The sequence below is a fragment of the Sceloporus occidentalis genome, unplaced genomic scaffold, assembly GCF_023333645.1.
Source record: "Sceloporus occidentalis isolate IW3139 unplaced genomic scaffold, rSceOcc1.0.p SCAF_10, whole genome shotgun sequence".
Taxonomy (NCBI): domain Eukaryota; kingdom Metazoa; phylum Chordata; class Lepidosauria; order Squamata; family Phrynosomatidae; genus Sceloporus; species Sceloporus occidentalis.
Window position 1 is genome coordinate 20,522,460 of NW_028316990.1, and position 18,964 is coordinate 20,541,423.

At 43.2% G+C, this 18,964-nt stretch overlaps 1 protein-coding gene across 2 annotated transcripts in view; it reads left to right on the plus strand.

The window, feature by feature from the left end:
• The first annotated feature begins 2,746 nt into the window (after positions 1-2,746).
• Positions 2,747-18,964, plus strand: part of WDR59 (WD repeat domain 59) — a 29,540-nt gene continuing 13,322 nt past the window's right edge. Inside the window, exons 1-17 of one of the 2 annotated variants that reach the window (XM_089476836.1) lie at positions 2,747-2,855; positions 4,938-4,987; positions 8,505-8,640; positions 9,554-9,639; positions 10,079-10,159; positions 10,749-10,786; positions 11,294-11,382; positions 11,869-11,985; positions 12,639-12,716; positions 13,260-13,416; positions 13,627-13,706; positions 15,155-15,287; positions 15,805-15,929; positions 16,472-16,636; positions 17,202-17,297; positions 17,495-17,651; positions 18,518-18,587. In XM_089476836.1, the coding sequence (XP_089332962.1) occupies positions 2,802-2,855; positions 4,938-4,987; positions 8,505-8,640; positions 9,554-9,639; positions 10,079-10,159; positions 10,749-10,786; positions 11,294-11,382; positions 11,869-11,985; positions 12,639-12,716; positions 13,260-13,416; positions 13,627-13,706; positions 15,155-15,287; positions 15,805-15,929; positions 16,472-16,636; positions 17,202-17,297; positions 17,495-17,651; positions 18,518-18,587 (1,712 nt within the window). In that variant the 5' untranslated portion in view covers positions 2,747-2,801. The remainder of the gene's footprint in view (positions 2,856-4,937; positions 4,988-8,504; positions 8,641-9,553; positions 9,640-10,078; positions 10,160-10,748; positions 10,787-11,293; positions 11,383-11,868; positions 11,986-12,638; positions 12,717-13,259; positions 13,417-13,626; positions 13,707-15,154; positions 15,288-15,804; positions 15,930-16,471; positions 16,637-17,201; positions 17,298-17,494; positions 17,652-18,517; positions 18,588-18,964) is intronic. The other variant, XM_089476834.1, reaches the window with a different exon arrangement.

The following is an 18,964-nucleotide window of genomic DNA, read 5'->3' on the forward strand; positions in this document are numbered from 1 at the left end:
ATAATAATAAATAATAATAATAATAATAATAATAATAATAATAATAATAATAAGCCATTATATATTATGGGACTTGAGCATCCACAGATTTTGGTATCTGTGGGGGTCCTGGAACCAAACCCCAGCGGATACCAAGATCCCATTGGAGACCAGGGTGGGTTTGAATCCCTTCTCCACCATGAAACCCACTGGATGACCTTAGGCAAGTCACACTCTCTCAGCCTCAGCAAAGGCCAGAGCAACTCTGAACAAACCTTGCCAAGAAAACCCCATGATAGCTTCGCCTTAGGGTCGCCATGAGTGGGAAACGACTCAAAGGCACACAACGAGAAGTTCCTTGCCGAGGAAAACCATTGTGGTGTTGTGCTTTGAGCATTAGACGATGACTCTGGAGACCAGGGTTCGATTCCCAGATCAGCCTAAGAACCCATTGGGTGACCCTTGGGCAAGTCACACTCTCTCAGCCTCAGAGGATGGCAATGTCAAACCTCCTCTGAACAAACCTTGCCAAGAAAACCCACAGTTTTAGCATCCTTAGGGCTGCCATAAGTTGGAAAGGGTTTGTTTTGGAGGCACAAAACCACCGCCGCCACAATTCCTGGGCTTCATTCCCACTTACAGATAAATCGGCACGCAATGCGAATCGATGGATCGATGCGGCGAGAGATCATGGTTCCCACTACATTTGCCCCGATTGCATTTTGTGTCAATTCCTGGCATCAAAAAATAACCCACTTGCGGTTCCCATTTACTGATGAATCAATTCAAAAAACGATTCGGTTCCAGCCGGACGAAGGGGAAATTTGAATCGATTCCGACCCGCTTGCGGTTCACGATTGCGCAGAATCAGTTTATCGGAAAAGAAGTGGGGCTATGGGGGTTAAATGGGTCTGGAGCAAGGACCCCCCTCTCCGAACCGCTTCAGCGATTCGGATTAAGTGCGAACCCGGGTCATTTCAACTGGTTCAAATAGTTTAAAAGGTAGTGGAAATGAGGACCTCATGTAAATCCAAGGGAACCGATGCAAGGATCCTCTTGCTCCAGTCACTTCTATGCCCAAGAGGACTCCCAAAATAGCCCTTGACACACATTTTTAGGCACAAAGCCGGGAGCTTGTCTGGCTGGCTGGTTGCGAAGCTTACCTGGCATGAAGGGAGCAAGGGCTGTTGAAAAACCCTTTGCTCCCTGATCTTATGCAGCAAGAATGTTATCCCTTTCCTGGGTAGCAAAGCAAAAGCAGTGTGCCGATGGAGCCTGATCTCATGGAGGAAGAATTTATGGCTCTAGTAAAGCATCAGGATTGTTGCAGCTCAAGGTCCAGCAAAGATCCTTGCAGCAACTGGGAATGCGCTCCGGGGCAAAGCAAATGTTGACATATCGCACTCCCATCTTGCTGGTTTTCTGCTTCGTACAACATTGAATTAATCCGTTTGCGTTATTTTTAACAAAAATTAAAAACACATTTTTTACTCAAGTAGGAATTTCATATATAATTTGTATCGGGGTGTTTCTTTTTAAATGGGGTAGTTGAGTATTAGTTATGGTTTTATTAATATATAATAATATATATCATTATATACATTACATATATTATTATATATGTTATTATTAAGCCCACTGTAATATTGTATAATATTGTAATATACGTAATATATATATATATATATATATATATAAATAATAATATTATATTTTATTATTTTATATATATAATAAAATATAATATTGTAATATATGTAATATATATAAATATTATTATATTTTATAATTTTATATATATAGTAAATATAATATTGTAATATATGCATTATATATATAAATTTTATTACTATTATATATATGTATATATAAAAATATAATATTGTAATATACGTAATATATGTATTTATTATATATATATATATATATATATAAAATAAATATAATATTGTAATATATGCAATATATATATAAATAAATATTATATTTTATTATATATTGTATATGTATATACAATAAAATATAATATTATAATATATATATATATATATAATATTACACAAACTACACGATACTTCACTTGATCTTAGCAAAATATATTACAATATTATACAATATTACAGTGGGTTTAATAATAATATATATTATATCTGTTATATATGTATGTGTGTATGTTATATATATATTATTCTGATATATTATTGAAGCCATTGTAATAGTTTTATATTGTAATATATATAAAATATATGTAATCTATAAATATTACAACATTATACAATATTACACTGGGTTTAATAATAACAATAACAATAACTTTTGTATATTTTTATGTGATTTTATATTCCTAAATGATTTCAATTTTTTAAAATTTTACTGACTTTTTTAATGTATCTGTGAGCCGCCCTGGGATAAAGGCGGCATATAAATGAAATAAATAAGTAAACAAACAAACAAACAATGTTACACCAGGAGAGAGGTTAGGGCTGCATCTGCACTGCAGAAATAATGCAGTTGATTTATATGTATTTATGTCATTGGCATGGCAGATAAAAACAAGCCCTTGAGTTTTGCCACTGAGCTTCTCTGCCCTGGAACAGAAGCAGAGTGAGCCTCTGAGCGCGTACAAAGTGCATTTAAGAGCAGAGCTTTGGCCACTCAGCAGCATTCCAAAGCCAGGAAGTCGCCAGGGCGCATGCGCGAGAAGAGAAAGGGTCTCTCGTTAAGACTACGTTTCCCGGCGCGCCCCGCGCGCTCGCGATGACGTAGGCGTGACGTATATCAACGTCCCCCTTCCTCCGTCGAGGGCTCCGGCGGGGCCCAAGATGGCGGCGCGCTGGAGCAGCGAGAATGTTGTGGTCGAGTTCCGGGACTCTCAGGTAACTCTCAGCCTCCCTCTCTTCCTTTTGGTGAAGTTACCTTCCCTTTCTCTCCTAGGCCGCAGCCCTTCCAGCGGCCCTCAGACTACGACTCCCATCGTCCCTGGCGGGGTTTTGTGTGCGATGGGATCATGGGAGTTGTAGTCCGCCTTCTATAAGGAGCTCCAGGCCAAAGGGAAGGGGAACCCTCGGGTTTTGCAGGGGGGCTCCCTAAGGTATACTTAAGGCCCCTGTTTTGTTGGACATGGTTGGCTGGTTTAAGCCAGGTTGGCTTGGGTCATGGCTTAAACTAGGTTAAGACTATGGTTTAAACTGGGTTTAGACTGGTTTAAACAAGGTTGGCTTGGGTCATGGTTTAAACTATGTTCAGACTATGGTTCGAACCAGGTTGGCTTGGGTCATGGTTTAAACTAGCTTTAGACTATGGTTTAAACAAGGTTGGCTTGGGTCATGGTTTAAACTGGGTTTGGACTGTGGTTTGAACCAGGTTGGCTTGGGTCATGGTTTAGACTAGGTTTAGGATATGATTTAAAGAAGGTGTGCTTAGACCATGGCTGGCATCTTGGAGTCTGTTGTGGGCCCAGAGCGCAGCTTTAACCATCAGATCTCAGCTTTCCAAACCGCCATTCTTAAGTGTCGAACCGGCCTGACTTTGCAGCACAACCCCGAAAGCGTTTCCGGAGCTGTTGGGAAGCTGCGTAGTGTCCAGTTCTGGACGCCACAATTCGACAAGGATGTTGAGAAGCTGGAGCCATGTGTCCAAAGGGAGGGCAACCAAAATGGCCAAGGCTCTGGAAACCATGCCTTATGGAGAGAGACTTAGAGAGCTGGGTATCTTGAGCCTGGAGAAAAGATGGTTGAGGGGGTGATATGGTAGCCCTGTTGAAGTATTTGATGGGGTGCCATATTGAGGGTGGAGCAAGCTTGTTTTCTGCTGCTCCAGAGAATGGATGCAAGATACAAGAAAAGAGATTCCGCCGAAACATTAGGAGGAACGTCTTGATGGTGAGACCTGTTTGACAGTGGAAGATGCTGCCTTGGAGGGTGCTGGAGTCTCCTGCCTTGGAGGTCTTTAAGCAGAGGCTGGATGGCCATCTGTCAATGGGGATGCTTTGATTGTGACTTCCTGCATGGCAGAATGGGTTGGGCTGGATGGCTCTTGGGGTCTCTTCCAACTCTGTGGGTTCTATGACTTGCGGCTCTCATTTCTTCACTGATGTTGCAGCTGATTTGGTGCTCTTCCGTAAAGGGAGAAAGTCTGTGGATGCTCCAAGGGCCTGTTTCTGTTTCGGTTGGGCCTAGGCTCAGCAGCCTTTCAGAGGTGACAAAGAAATCCTTCCCCGAAGGCTGAGCCTTGAGATTTTTCTATTTTTGTTTTCTTGATACTGGGGCATATTTTCCTTTTCAGAGCTGAGCTCATCTTTCTCTGCAGCCCACATTCCTCCAGCAGCTGTTGTGTTTACCTACTGACCCAGCCAGTCACATTGACAAGATGTTGGAAGGCAGCCTCTCAAGCAGCCTCTTTCCATCGCTCCTTGGCTTTTATTGGGTTTCTCTTTCATCCCACGCCAAACCGATTGCTATCTAGCGCTGCAATATACTTGCACATCCAGCATGTCAAAAATCAGGATTCCCTCCACCCCCCCAAGGTTTCAAAAGCCATTTTTGAAAAGTATCATAACAAATTTAAAAGGGAATAAAGAAACTGAACAAGGAGATAAGGGGATTTATAACTCTGGAACAATTCATTTGCAGATTTATTTCCTCCCCTTGCTCTCAGACCAGCTCCCTTCCTTGCATTGCAACCCTATTTGTGTCTACACAAAAATAAACTCCATTGCTTTTCATGGGATTTGTATCCTAGTAAGGTCATACAGGATTATGACCTTAGTTTCTAGTTGCATTTTTAAACAAGTCAGTTTCATCTCAGCTGGGCCAACTTCAATGCTCCGTCTCTCTTTTTTCCCCATAAGCCTCATGTAGGGAAAGAGAATTCATTTCCCTGATGAGTCAATATATGATTTTGATACGTTTTGATGAGTGTGAAGAAGCTGACTTCTCTTGCCCTTTTTCTTTCCGCAGGCGACGGCAATGTCTGTGGACTGTCTTGGGCAGCATGCAGTGCTTTCTGGGTGAGTGCCAACATCCTTGGGATAGAGTTGCAGTTAATGCTGGCAGCTGTGGGGAGAGTCCTTGAAGGCGGACGTTGGAGGGCAGAAGGAGGCCTCTCCCTGGATTGCTTTAAGGATCCTCCTTCATAGTCCCAGTGCTTTTCATTCTCAGTGGGGCAGAAGGGGAGGAACTGATACAGGATCCCAGGCACAAAAGCACAGAGAGGAACTTCTCCTCGAAGGAATGCAAGAGTCCTTTAGTCCAGTGCTCAGTTTTCAGTTGTGGATGTCCAAAGCCCTCATGCACAGCCTTCTTGCCCTGTTTGCTGCCAGAGTATGCTGCTTTTCAACATGGAAGTTCTATTATTGAGTAGCTCTTCCCTTTGGAAAGATTCCTTCTGTCTGAATTTGTCCAATGTTTTTTTAAAAGGCTGAGGTGGTTACAATTGGCACACCCTGTGGCAATAAATCCCAGGGGTTCATTATACAAGATAGGAAGAATATAATGATGATGATGATGATGATATTTCTTACCCACCTCTCCTCACGGCTCAAGGCAGGTTACAACATAGTTAAAACACAATCTTTACATAAAAACAGTGGGCCATTGGTATCTACTGGGGCTTAGTTCCAAGATCTCCCATGGATACTCAAGTCCCTTTATATACAGTGTCATAATAAAATGGTGTCCCTTATATAAAATTGCAAAATCTAGGTTTGCTTTTTGGACGTTTAAAATATATTTTCAAGCCATCAATAGTTGAATCTATGGATGCAGAATCCATGGATATGGAGGACTGCATTTCCTCTTATTTTTGCTGAGCCCTCAACTGTTTTGCCCTTGTGGGTTTTTTTCTTTCTGAAAGAGTGACACTGTGAATGGAGTTCTTGGAGCACAGCCTATTAATTTTGGCACTCGGATCCAAAATGAAGAAGTGTTGACTTCTGGTGGCAAGCTTAGTCTTTCAATGTGAAGTCTTTCAGTTTACATCCCCTTTTCTCTTCTACGCTGCTGATATTTGAAGCTGTTCTCTGCCTTATCAGGAATCCCTTCATGCATTTGTTTTGCTTTGTTCAGCTACTGACCTTCTGCTTCTGATCATCTGATGTCCTTGTGCATATGTTTTCCAATGTCTTAGCTGCATGCTCTCCCTATCTTTCCCTAATAACCACAAAGGCTCAATGCAGACATTCATCGCCTGCATGCAATTGGAGTTTGGCATCACACCACCCTTGGGCTAATGTATTTGTACTAGTGCCTTTTTTCATTAATGCTTTGTCTCACAATATGTCAAGGATGTCCATATACTGTGATTCCACAGGCTTGCAGCAGTCTAAAGAATATAGTGTTGTTTTTATTAATTTATACCCCACATATTCCTCAACATTGGAGCTCAGGGCAGCTTTTAGAATATTAAAACCAGAACAGATCACAAACAAACAAAAATCAGCAAAAATGCATAACATCTGTACAGTTAAAGCCATTAAAATCAATTAAAAGACATACAGTTGGCCCTCTTTGTTATCCACAGGGAATTGTGGAACCAAACCCCAGCGGATAATAAGGAGCCACTGTAATATAAAAAACGACAAACAGTACAACCATTAAAAGCCCATTGAAGTCGATCCATAGAAGTCTTCTAGAATAGTAAAGTTTTAACTTGCTGGCAGAAAGGAGAGCAAAGAGGGAGCCATAGTAGCCTCACTAGGGAGGGAATTGCAAACTCTTGGAGAAGCCACCAAGAAGGCCCTCTCCCTTTTAGTCACCAAAGTTGTCTGGAAAAGGCAGTGGGACTGAGCAAAGGGTGTATTGCTCAGGCAGGGTCATACACGGATGATATGGCTCTTCAGATATCCTGGACCAAAGCTGTACAGGGATGTATAGGTATTCGACACACGATTTAACATTCTGATAATGTTAGCTCCTTTTTTTCCTTTATAAAATATTGTTTGGAGAACTCTTTCTGAAATCTTCACGGTCAGAAGAGTGAGTGGCTGGTAAGCTCTCAAGATACAAAGGGTCTTCATTCCCATTCCTTTTTGCCTTCCCTGAGTGGTACTTAGCATGAAAATTGTGTTGTGACCAAAACTGCCGTAACATGAACCTTGTGATAAATGTTTCATTCAAATGTGCCTCTCTGTAGTGGAGTCCTCCATGTGCCTACTTGGCATTTCAGAGCAGATGTGTTTTCATTGCTTACATGATAAAAAGCCAGCTTTAGCCTCACGAGAAGGCATTCAGTTTAAATATTTATTAGTAGAATTTGACATTATCAGAAATTAGCCCGTCTTCAGTCTCTCAGGCTAGGCACTCCACTAAATTGTACTCTAGTTCTTGCAGTCTGCAAAGGAGACAGCGAACCTTTTGCTAAATTACAAGTGCAGCTTTATTTGGTGCAATGCTGTTTCCTTGATACATGACCCTTATATGTAGAAAACAAGGGTCTCCTGGGGATGTAGGCTGGGTTAAAATTTTGCTCCTTCATATGCTAGCTTTCTGTGTGCAGGGTTTTCAGAATTGGTGAGAGGAGCATTCAATCCTAGGAGCACCACCTGAAGGGAGTAAATGGTGAAGTCCAGAAACACATTTCTACCCTCCTCTGCCTTTTACTGGGACTAAGTCAAAGGTCTGACTTATGGGTTATTCTGTAATTATTGTTAAGCTTCTTGGGAAGCATCCCATGCAGATGTGCCTCGCTGCTCTCTCTGGCAATGTCTCACTGGTGCAATGTCAGACACCATGTTGGAACATGGTGTCCTGAAGCTTTGGCAGTCTTAACTTTCTCTTAGTCCCATCCAGCGAACCAGCCCTTCCAGAAGCCTGATGTCCAGCTGGCGCATCCTGCATTCTCCTGGTCCAGAATGTTTCACATGGGATTCTGCTGTCTTTGCAGCATTTCCCAAAAGCCAAGTTTAATGCTGCCTTATTTGTGGCTTCTATTACTTGGTTTCCCCCCGACTTCATCTTTTCTGTGTTTTAGAACATTGTACATTAGTGTTCTAGCTGTATCTTTTAGTCACCTTAAATTCTATTTGGGAGAAAGGTGGAATATAAAATAAATAAATATGACTATAGATCCACTGTTGTCCTCATAAGGATGTAGGAAGCGTTTTGTTAGTAGGAGCAGTTCCAGATCCCTTGTGCATTGTCTGCCCTTGCCCTGACAGTGATTGCCCTCCACAGTGCTCCCTCAGGGTTCAACTCCTGCTTCGTAACACTGAAAATCTGCTTTCAGGCATCAGTGGATAGTCTTGTGTTCCCCAATGGAGATCCCAGCAGGAATTGCAAGTCTGTCACCACAACACATGCTAAGCACCTCCATCTGTAAATCTGCCCCCAGACATAATGAAAGACATTTGACAAGTAGTAATAAAGACCTCCTCCTTCGCCCTCCCCAAATCTCTCACATTTCTTTACTATTCCAGTAGCCAGGCTAAGTTGTAGTTGGTCAGCACCATGCTTTGTTCTTCTACTGCGTGGATGGAAGTGTTTCACCAGCCAGTCCCAGTATGACATTTTCTGCATGTGTCTTTGCAGGCGACGTTTCCTCTACATTGTTAACCTAGACTCACCTGCCGATGGGCATCGCAAGATTTCCCGCCAGAGCAAGTGGGACATCGGAGCTGTGCAGTGGAATCCACATGAGAGCCACGCACACTACTTCGCTGCTTCGGTATACCGCTTGTTGACCCTGATTCTCTAGCTATAATTTCTCCCCCTTTGGATGCTAACAGTGCAACACCAGTGTCCAACTAACATGTGGGAAGGGGGCTGTGTGCATACATACACAGATGTATGCACTTGTACGTTTTTATCCTGCCCTCTTGCACAAGGAGCCTAATGGGGGGGATGTGCTAACAGCACATCTCCCCACGAACATCTTTTAATAGCTTTTTTGGTATGTACATGACTGAAACCTTTTCTTTCAGTGTAAGTAGCTACTGATAGCAGAGATGACGCTGGAGCATTCTTTACCCTGTCAGTCTGGATGCTTCACTTGAAGGATTACGTTGAAAGTATTGCATTGTCTGTTGTCGCACAGACAAATGGGAGTTTTTTCATGGTGGTGTGTAATTTTAAGCAATGTTATAGGCAGGGAAGGGTGCACCTCTTCCATAGACTGAAAGTCAGAAAATAGCTTGTTTGCTGTTGTTTTAAGTAGGCATTTATGGTTCTCATTTGATATTCAAAAAGCCAACACATTTTGGGATCCATAAAACATCTTCCTAAAATAAATAAACCAATAAGTCGTTAAAAATGAGAGCGCTATTCTGGAAACAGTGAAGGGGCGTAAAAGATCAAAAGCTGTGATTTACATTGTTCCCAAAAAGGTAAAAATAGGAAGTGGATCAATGAATCACCTTGAGGCGTTCACGCCAGACTCAAGGAAGGATCAGGGGGGCACTGCTGTAACCAAATGCTGGGGAGTCCCCCCCCCCCCCCCCTTTAGTCGATGGCCTTCAGAACAAGGTACTTTCAGCCAGTTTTGGAAGACGGGAAGCTCAGATTCTTGGGAGCAAACTGTAGCTGCAAAACATTTTGTTACCTGTTTTGGTGTCTCTTCATATCTTCTGGTTTATTTTCAGAGCAACCAGAGAGTGGACCTCTATAAATGGAAAGATGGAAATGAAGAGGTTGGCACTTCTTTGCAAGGGCATACACGTGTGATCAGGTATGGTCCCGAAGAAGCTCACATCTCTCATAGGTGGACTGAGATGGAGTGGGTAGCTGTAGGGGATCCAGAGTTCATGCCCACATCATTTTCCAAATCACCCAACTGTTGAAGGTTGAACTGGCCTCCCATGAGACTTTGAAGGGCTGTATCTACCCTGTATTTTTTACAAGTAGTGGAAATTTAGGGGACCTGGGGACCAATTTTGCCACATTTTAGGCCTCACTGGGTTGCATTAGATCCCCAGAGAGGCCTTTTTAACTAGGAAGTAAAATGGAAGGCCATTTAACATTTTGCTCCCTGGCTGAAAATAGGTCTGTCTTAGGTTTACAACAGTGCAAGAAGCCCCAAAGGATGTCAGAATTTCTACAAGCCTTAGAAGACATAGGAGATATTTTTAGTAAAAAGTTAATATCTTCTTTGTTTATACCTCCTCTAGTGATTTGGACTGGGCCGTATTTGAACCAGATCTGTTGGTTACCAGTTCAGTTGACACTTACATCTACATCTGGGATATCAAGTAAGAGCAAGGGGGGCATATGATAAGATAAGCCTGGCTTTCATAGTTGCCGTGAGTGCTTCTGGGGCATATTGCTGAAGCAGGGTGGTCCAGTAGGGGAGAAGCATTCCTAATAATGGTTGTTACATGATATCTTTGGAAATGGGTTTTGCGTGGGTTTAGGATGAAGCAATATCATACAGTCCAGTTTACCATCTCTGTGTCCAGAGATATAACCTAAATGCCCAAAGTTTCCACCCACAGAGAAGATCACTTTCCATGTCCCGGCATGCTTTACTGCTCTGGCCTTTTTCAGTTATCTTTCCTGCCGTTTCTCTGTGTCATTTGTCATTGGGCAAAGTGTGAGGTGGGTGGCGGCGGTTGCTGCTGCATCTTCAGCATGAGTCACACTCTGAGCATGCTCCTTATTGTACAGAAGTACTGCATGGATCAGTGATGCAGGCAGAAACAGCAGCTAGGTTTGATTGAGTCTTTCCTGTTCTTTTGGGGTGCAAGAATGAAGGAATGTCTCCAGTTTTTAATTCAGGGAGAAAATATATTGAGGGAGTACTGATCTTTACTGAACTGTGCCAGTTTTGTTATGTTTCAGAGACACCCGGAAGCCTTCTGTCTCGCTCTCTGCAGTGGGTGAGTACCGAATGGTAGAACAGCATCCTTAGTTCATGCACTTCTTGAACAACCCTAGAGGCCTGTTACCTCCTAGTACAAACAAACATCAAGACATTCCCCATAGATACAGATTCCTGTCTGCCTCCTCCCTAGACACTTTCCAGTCAAAAGTTTGTTTTTAAATATTGGCTTCACACAGCAGTTGGTTGTTGTTGTTGTTGTTGTTGTTGTTGTTGTTGTTGTTGTTGTGTACCTCCAAGTAATTTCTGATTTTTGGCAACCTGAAGGTGAACCTATCATGGGGTTTTCTTGGCAAGTTTCTTCAGAGGGGGGTTTGGCATTGCCTTCCTCTGAGGCTTGAGAGAATGTGACTGCATCAGGCAGAATATAGAAGCCCTTGATAGCTTTGAATGGCCGTCTATTTAATTTTCCCAATAGGGTTGTTGTACCTGTGTGACCCTACTGGCATGCTGATATTTAGTTTCTGAAAGATACATGTTAACCCAGAATGCTCTTCTCTTGCAGCTGGAGCCTCCCAGGTAAAATGGAATAAGAAGAGTGCCAACTGCTTGGCCACCAGCCATGATGGGGACGTGCGCATTTGGGACAAACGGGTGAGTCCTTCACTCACCCTCTTTGAGGAAAAAAGGATTGCCTGTTGACATCCCAAGATGGTTCTTTGAACTGGTGCAGTGTTGACTCCAGGCTCCATTGAATCTCCCTCTCTCTGTATTGTCATAAGTAGGAGGAACTCACTTAAAAACAGACCACAGTATGGTCTGTGTGATCACTGTACCATCAGTGTAACATCCTTTGGCTCTTTCACTGTAGGGACAAGGAACTAAGATGTGCCAAGATGGCTGTATCTTAACCACAGGAATGTTTAGGGCCTCATTTTCAATTTGCCTCATGTGGGGCATGTAAAATATGTAAAATTTCTAGAAATTTTGGAGCCTTATGGGAAAAACATGTTTGTTCTCAGGTTTTTTGAAAAAAGATTAACATTTCTGGAAAAATTGAAGCAAGATTGTGGTAATATGCTTTACAGATTGATGGTCTACAAACATTTATGCAAAGTTTCTTTCTCTCTCTCCTTACAGAAACCAGGCACCGCTGTGGAGTATCTGGCAGCTCATCTCTCCAAAATCCATGGTTTGGACTGGCACCCGGACAATGAGAACATTTTGGCTACATCAAGCCAGGACAACTCCGTCAGGGTAGGTAGGTGGGTGTTGGAGTTATATATGGAGGGAGAAAAAAGGAACCCAAGTTGCCTTCCCCTGGGACTCTCCCCCTTAGACCCACAGCCTGGCTGGGCAGCAAAACAGCAGTGGAAGTGATGACAAACCCAGGCTGCTAGGTACACATTTTTTGGGCTCCTCTGGCTCCAAGAAGCCTGACAGCTACCTGCTTCTAGGGCTGTGGTGCTCCTCATTTCTTTCAGGCTATACCAGTGTTAACATGCCTTATGATGAGAAGGCCACATCCAGTTGGAGCCCATAGAATATAAAGTGGCATTGGTTATCTGTAGCTGCTTTTACCCTTACAGTTAATTTTTCCATCAGCATGGTGTTCCAAACTCTTTGAATATCCATCAAGAAAGTGACAAGGCATTTAAGCCTTTCCAATTACATGGTATCTCTAAATGCATTGCCAAATATCAATACACATTTTTTTTTTACAAGAGACACCTTTGCACTATAAAAAATATATGATAGTCTATTAAAATTTTCACTTTACAAGCCATCTATTCACTTGCGGCTCTGTTAATGTTGTGGTGATTTCATTATGTTGTGATCTCCCAGGGTGTGTGTTTTGCTGTTGTTAAGCTGCCTCCTCCTGAGCTGGCTTGTTATCTCTTTTGTTGAAGTTCTGGGATTACCGACAGCCTCGAAAATACCTCAATATCCTGGCCTGTCAGGTTCCAGTTTGGAAAGCCAGATACACGGTAAGGATGGAGTTTGTATTGCTTGTAATCCTCAGTTTGTGTCTTTTGCAATAAGTCCCAGTTGATGGAGCTCAGGAGTGTAGTTAAAAAGAAAGTAGATCCCACAAGCCTGAAGACTGATGGTCCCTAGTGTAGACACTGCAGTTCTAGATGGGCTGAGGATCTGATTGCAGATAAGGCAGCTTCCTGTGTGGCTGTTGTTAGATCATTGCAAAGCATTCTGGACTAAATGAGCCATGCTGTCTTTCAGGCAGGTGGTTCCTAAACAAGAGGACATACTTGAGATAAAGCAGATTCATTATGTCTTGATGGTTAAAAGAGATCCTGTGGACTGACGCTCTATGAAAGAAAGCTTCATCACCTTTAGCACAAGACCAGAGGCACACAATTTACTGTGATCCACTCAGGGATGACATGCCTCATACAGTTGATCATCATATTAGGAAGATGCATGCCTTGTGAGGAGCAAAGGCATGTCCAAAATGTTTTGAGGTGTTTTATGTGAGTGCTGGGGCCATAATCTTTCCTCCTATCTTTTCCCAGCCCTTTAGCAATGGATTGGTGACTGTGATGGTGCCCCAGCTGCGGAGGGAGAACAGCCTTCTGCTCTGGAACATCTTTGACTTAAACACACCAGTCCACACCTTCGTAGGACACGATGATGTGGTTCTGGAATTCCAGTGGAGGAAGCAGAAGGAAGGTGCGTGGTTCACAAGAGACCCACATGGTGGGCTTTTTGTGCTGGTTGCCTCTCTTGATCCACAAAGCACAGAATTCCTGTAACAAATAGCTCTGCCTCAAGATGTAAGTTTAAGCTGCATTTCCAAAAGGAACCCAACTTTCCCCTACCTTTATTGAAATTGATTAGTTTTAATTTTCTTCTGAAATGCATCCTCTGTCTTCCTTTCAGGGTCAAAGGATTACCAGCTGGTCACCTGGTCTCGAGATCAGACACTGCGGATGTGGCGTGTTGATTGCCAGCTGCAGCGGGTAGGTATGGTGGTTGGCAGATCGATCCTTTCCTCTTGCAGGTTTGAGAGAATGAAGTCTAGAAAAACAGTTTGGCCAGTCTCACTGCCTGTACTGATCACCTGGCGACCATTTCTGGTGGATCTGCTGTAGATCCTGGTGTCTTATGTACCTGTCATAATGAAACTCCTTTTTTGTTACTAGCCTGGGGTTGAATTCAACAGAATCGACCCATCAATTAGAAATTACCTTGTTAGATTCCTTGTGGCTTGCATTGGCAAAAAATCCAAAGAAATGCATCAGCTGCTCAGATATCTCCAGGGAGGATGCCTGCATAGCATCTCTGGTCAACATCTCTTTTCTTACTTCATCCCAGAAATGTTCCCACAGTTTAATTTACAAATGTAGCTCAGATCCTTCTCTTTTTCTCAGTAACCTGGGTACCATAGCCACTATGCTCAATGCCAATTGGGCAGTGGTCCTGAAAGAGAAATCATGTCCTTGCAGCATCTTTCCTCTGAGATGACTTTCTGAAAGTGTTGTGTGACCTTCCCTAAGAGAATTGGGGCAGGAGGAGGGGAAATGATTTTCTGGGGAAGAGTGCTGGGCATACTATGGTCAGCCAAAAAACCCAAATGGGTCCTTGAACAGATCAAGCCTGAAATCTCCCTGGAAGCCAAGATGATTAAACTGAGGCCGTTGTACTTGGCCACATCAGGAGAAGGCACAACTCATTTGGAAAGACAACAATGCTAGGAAAGATGAAGGGATATAGAAAGAGAGGAAGATAGCATGCTGGATGGATAGACTGTATAAATCGATATGAATTTACAGGACCTGAGCAGAGGAGAATAGGGGGTCTTGGAGATGTCTTATCCACAGGGCTGCCGTGAGTTGGGATTTATTCGAAGGTGGTTAATGACAACATTAATGATTGGCATAATTTGGCTTGTCAGACTGTGATAACCCTGTTAACATTCTCCCCCCTCCAAGATTTGCGAGATGGAAATGCTTTTGTGGTTGTTGCAGAGGTTAACTAACTGGATGGGTGGATGAGAGAGAGGGAGAGTGACTGAAACTCATGTACAGTGTATAGTGTCACAGAACAAGGGAGCATACAGATGTTAGCTAGGACAGAATAGGGATGGAAAGGAGAGAGCATGTGTTTGCAAAGGAAAGGAAGTGCTGTAGCATCATACAGATATGACTAGTATGGTCTCTAGACATAAGGAGCTGAGTGCCATGGAATATTACTGTTGTTGTTTCTTATATATCTCCATCAGTATCTATAGTGCTGAGCAGAAATCGAGCAATAGAGCCAGAAACCAAGTCCTCAAGGGCCACCCTTTCTGCTTGTCAAGTCCTCAGTTGCACCTTGCTTCTGCTGTTCTTTCTCTTGTCTCTCATCCTTGCCTTGGTTTGCCTGCCTTTTTTTGCTGCTTGGTTGCATTTGCTGCCTCTTGTTCTAGCTGTGCTCCAATGACCTCCTGGATGGAGTGGAGGAGCTCATCGATGGAATTTCTCTCCTGCCAGAGACGGACAAGTCCCTGCCTGCCCAAGATGCTGAGCCCCAGCAAAACTCCAACCATGGGGAGGAGGAAGGTGAGGCAAATGTTCTCCTGCCTTTTCCAGAGTCATTCTAGAGCCCAGGTGAATAAAAAGTGGTCTCGGGGCTGTATCAGCCCTTCCAGGTTCTCCTTTCCAGACGCTCCTTTTCTGGGCCAAAATAATGATGATGGCAGCTGGATGTTGGGAGGAAACAGGGACTTGATGCAGTTGGAGAGCACCAAGCTAGGTAAACATGCCTCAAAAAACTGCTGTAGCAGAATAGATCCAAAGTTCAGTTTGGAGTAATTTCTGTAGACATAAACCTCTTCTATTTTATACACTTCCTCTGCTAGTCCTGCAGTTTGCAGCTCTTAGAGACTTGCCTGGTTTTTGGACCGCAGCTCCCAGAGTCTGCCAGCCAGCATGAACCCTGCCCTTGAGTGGACTCACTGTGTACCCTTGGCCATCTTTTAGCCTGTGCATTTAGTTTATCTCCTTTTTGGGGAGTGAAGTGAGGGGACAGAACACAAACATGCTGCTCTTGCTGAGTACTTCCTTCTCTCCCTGGCAGCCTTAAAAGATGACTCCCAGAAAAGCCTCTTGGTGGGGAAGAAGCTGGATCAACTGGGGCTGCCCCAGACCCTGCAACAGGAGTTCTCTCTGATCAACGTCCAGATCCGAAACGTTAACATGGAGGTGAGGGGAAAGGGGGTCTGAATGTTTGGGGGCCTACTGTACTAGAGCTCTGAGAGGGTGGAATTGGTGAGATCCTGCCTAGTATTTCCTCGGAAAGGATTGGGCTCCTTTATCTGGTCTCTCTGGTCCAGATGATTTTGTTGGGGCATAGCTAGCCTCACAAACTAGATATCTTACTAAATGTGTAGATACATGTCTTACTATGTATATGTAAATCTTCCAAAATCTGAAAAACTCAGAAACCCATAACACTGGTTCCAAATATTTTGGGTAATGAGGAAAAGGTATGAATCATGCAGTCCTTCAATTGTTGTTGAAGGATGCTGGAAGCTGCAGTCCAACTTTGGTTATGCTGGCTAGGGTTTCTGGGCCTTGCAGTCTAGCAATATCTGGAGGGCCACATGATTTTCATCTCTGTACTGAAGGCTCCAAGCTGTTAGGTGGCTTTAGGCCCCTTGGAGGCCACTGAAAGAAAGCGTCTCACAGTTTCATATGTAACCTCTCACTTGAAACTCTCTCTCATGATGTTGCTGTGTGTGCAGATGGATGCAGTGAATCGCAGCTGTACGGTCTCAGTGCATTGCAGTAACCACCGGGTGAAGATGCTGGTGATGTTCCCCGCACAGTATCCCAACAATGCTGCCCCTTCCTTTCAGTTTGTCAACCAGACAACCATCCCTTCCACCATGAAAGCCAAGCTGCTCAAGGTGGGGACTGTATGCAATCATATCTCTGGAGGGTGGCTAGGGATGACTGGTGGCTATGGCAAAGTGCCTGTGTGGTGGGGAGAATTTGAGATTCATGCAAGCCCCCCCCCCCCCCCTTGCCATTTGGCAATTTTTATATTAAAAAAAGATTACAAATTGATTTTCAGTTGATTTCCTTATTGGAAAAAGGCTCCTTCTGGGCCTAAAATGGCAGGCACAATTAGGGGCTTTTTATTAGTATTATTATTCGTAATAGGTGTTTTATTCCATTTTGTTATCATAAAGGTTTTTCTTTCTAAGCTGAAAGTAATAGAAAAGTAATGTACAGCATAAGTAATGTGGCAAATTATTTTTGTGACATCACATTGAGTAAAAGTTCACGGCTTGTTTATCCAACTGAATAACAGGGACAAATTACTTTAAACATAACTTTCCAAGCTATGTTCCTGAGGAGTCTCAGGATGACTCCTCAGTTTTGGAACCTTCAGTTTGTCTGTAAATTTGTGGGAAGGCTGAGGGTAAAGCTGAACCAAACTGTTCAAATTTCATCTGGGCCCTCTTGCAGATCTTGAAGGATACATCCATGCAGAAAGTGAAGCGGAACCAGTGCTGCCTAGAGCCATGTCTGCGCCAGTTGGTCTCCTGCCTGGAGTCTGTTGTGGTAGGAAATGGATTGTTAGTTCTTAGCAGTTCAAACACTTGAAAAAAATATGAGACAGTGGTGCAGAAAACCAGCTGTGGGAGAGCCACATACTCTATCCCTGGATTGTGGTCCCTTTGTTGGTTCTGTAGTCTTGAAGCCACAAGACCAAATGAAGTTGGCTGTGTATGCAATTTTGTGTGGTTTTTCTGTTCCAGAACCAAGAGGACAGCACCTCTGGCAACCTCTACGCACTCCCAAACTCGGTAACTCCACCTTTACCAACCTTTCCCAGGGTCTCCAATGCCTACGGTTCCTATCAGGATTCCAATATTCCATTCCCACGCACTTCTGGAGCCCGGTTTTGTGGGGCAGGTTGGTTAAGGTTTAACTATGGTGATTCTAAACAAGGGGGTTGGGTGAAGTGTGGCCTGCAGGATGCATGTGACCACCTGAGGGTAATCTCTTCAGCTCTGTGCTCAATTTTTTAAAATTGCAAAGTGTGCTCATGGAGGGCACATGCAGTAGCATGAGGTTAGGGAGTTAGAGGTTAAGGGACTCCTTCCTCTGTCCCCATCCATCCCAAAAATATAATTCTTTTTGCCCAAAATGTCCTCCAACAATTGCTATTTATTAAAAATAAAAAGTGTAAAGTAAGGATGATGATACTTGAATCCAAGATCTTCAGCAAGGCCCTTTTGTATGTCCCAACACCTTGTGAGGACACTTTGGTGTGAACACCCAACAGTACTTTCTCTGTAGCAGCCCCTATTCACTCCCTGGTTGACTCATCTGTTTGAGCTTCTAAGAGGTTTTCATTTCCCCAGTGTGCCTAATTTCTTTTTTCCTTTCTGCAATACATGAGGAAAGGAAGTGTACTGCAAGGGAGTGGAGATGCTGAATATCAAAGTTCCTGGCTGGTCTTATGGGATTTCTCTGGGTCTCATCCATGCGCTTCACAGTTATTAGAGTCAGCAAGTTCCTGTTTCAGATAAATACAGAGACTGTGATCTCCAAATGCTGTGTATTTAATCTGGGACTGTATGCCATGCTCAATCAGAATAGCAAAATATTCAGAGACTTGATTCTAGTTGCCTTTCCATGTAATTAGAGCCAGCTTGAGATATGCATCCTGTTGTTAGAGCTTATTTCACTGTACAGAGTTCATCTACAGATGGTGCCATCTTTTTATTTGATAATCGTGTGCTGTATTCTTCAATGTGAGTCTCTAATCTTTGCAGGTTATTTGGTGTACTTCACCAGACCTATGACAATGCACCGCACAGTCTCTCCAACAGAACCAACTCCCCGGTAACTAGATCAGTAATTGTAGTAGACTGTACTTAAAGAAACCATCCCAGTGGGAAGAGGTGTGAGGGCAGAACTTGGAAAGTTACTTTGAAGAAGAATGAGTACAACACATACTGTAGTAGTACCACTCTTCAGTTGTGGGTGGCATCAGTGTGATAATGCATACATACACACACATTCTTCTTAAAAGCAATTTTACAAGTTTTGTGTTAGTCGTAGTGTGCTCTGCGTACTGTGGATTCTCTTTCCTTTTATGAGAATGAGGGAGGTAGACATTTCAGTATAAATTCATTAAGGCTTTTGGGATGTTTGCAAAGTAGTGCAACACAGGCTTTATATGTAGAAGTTCTCAGGTTCATTCACTGGGATTTAAGCTG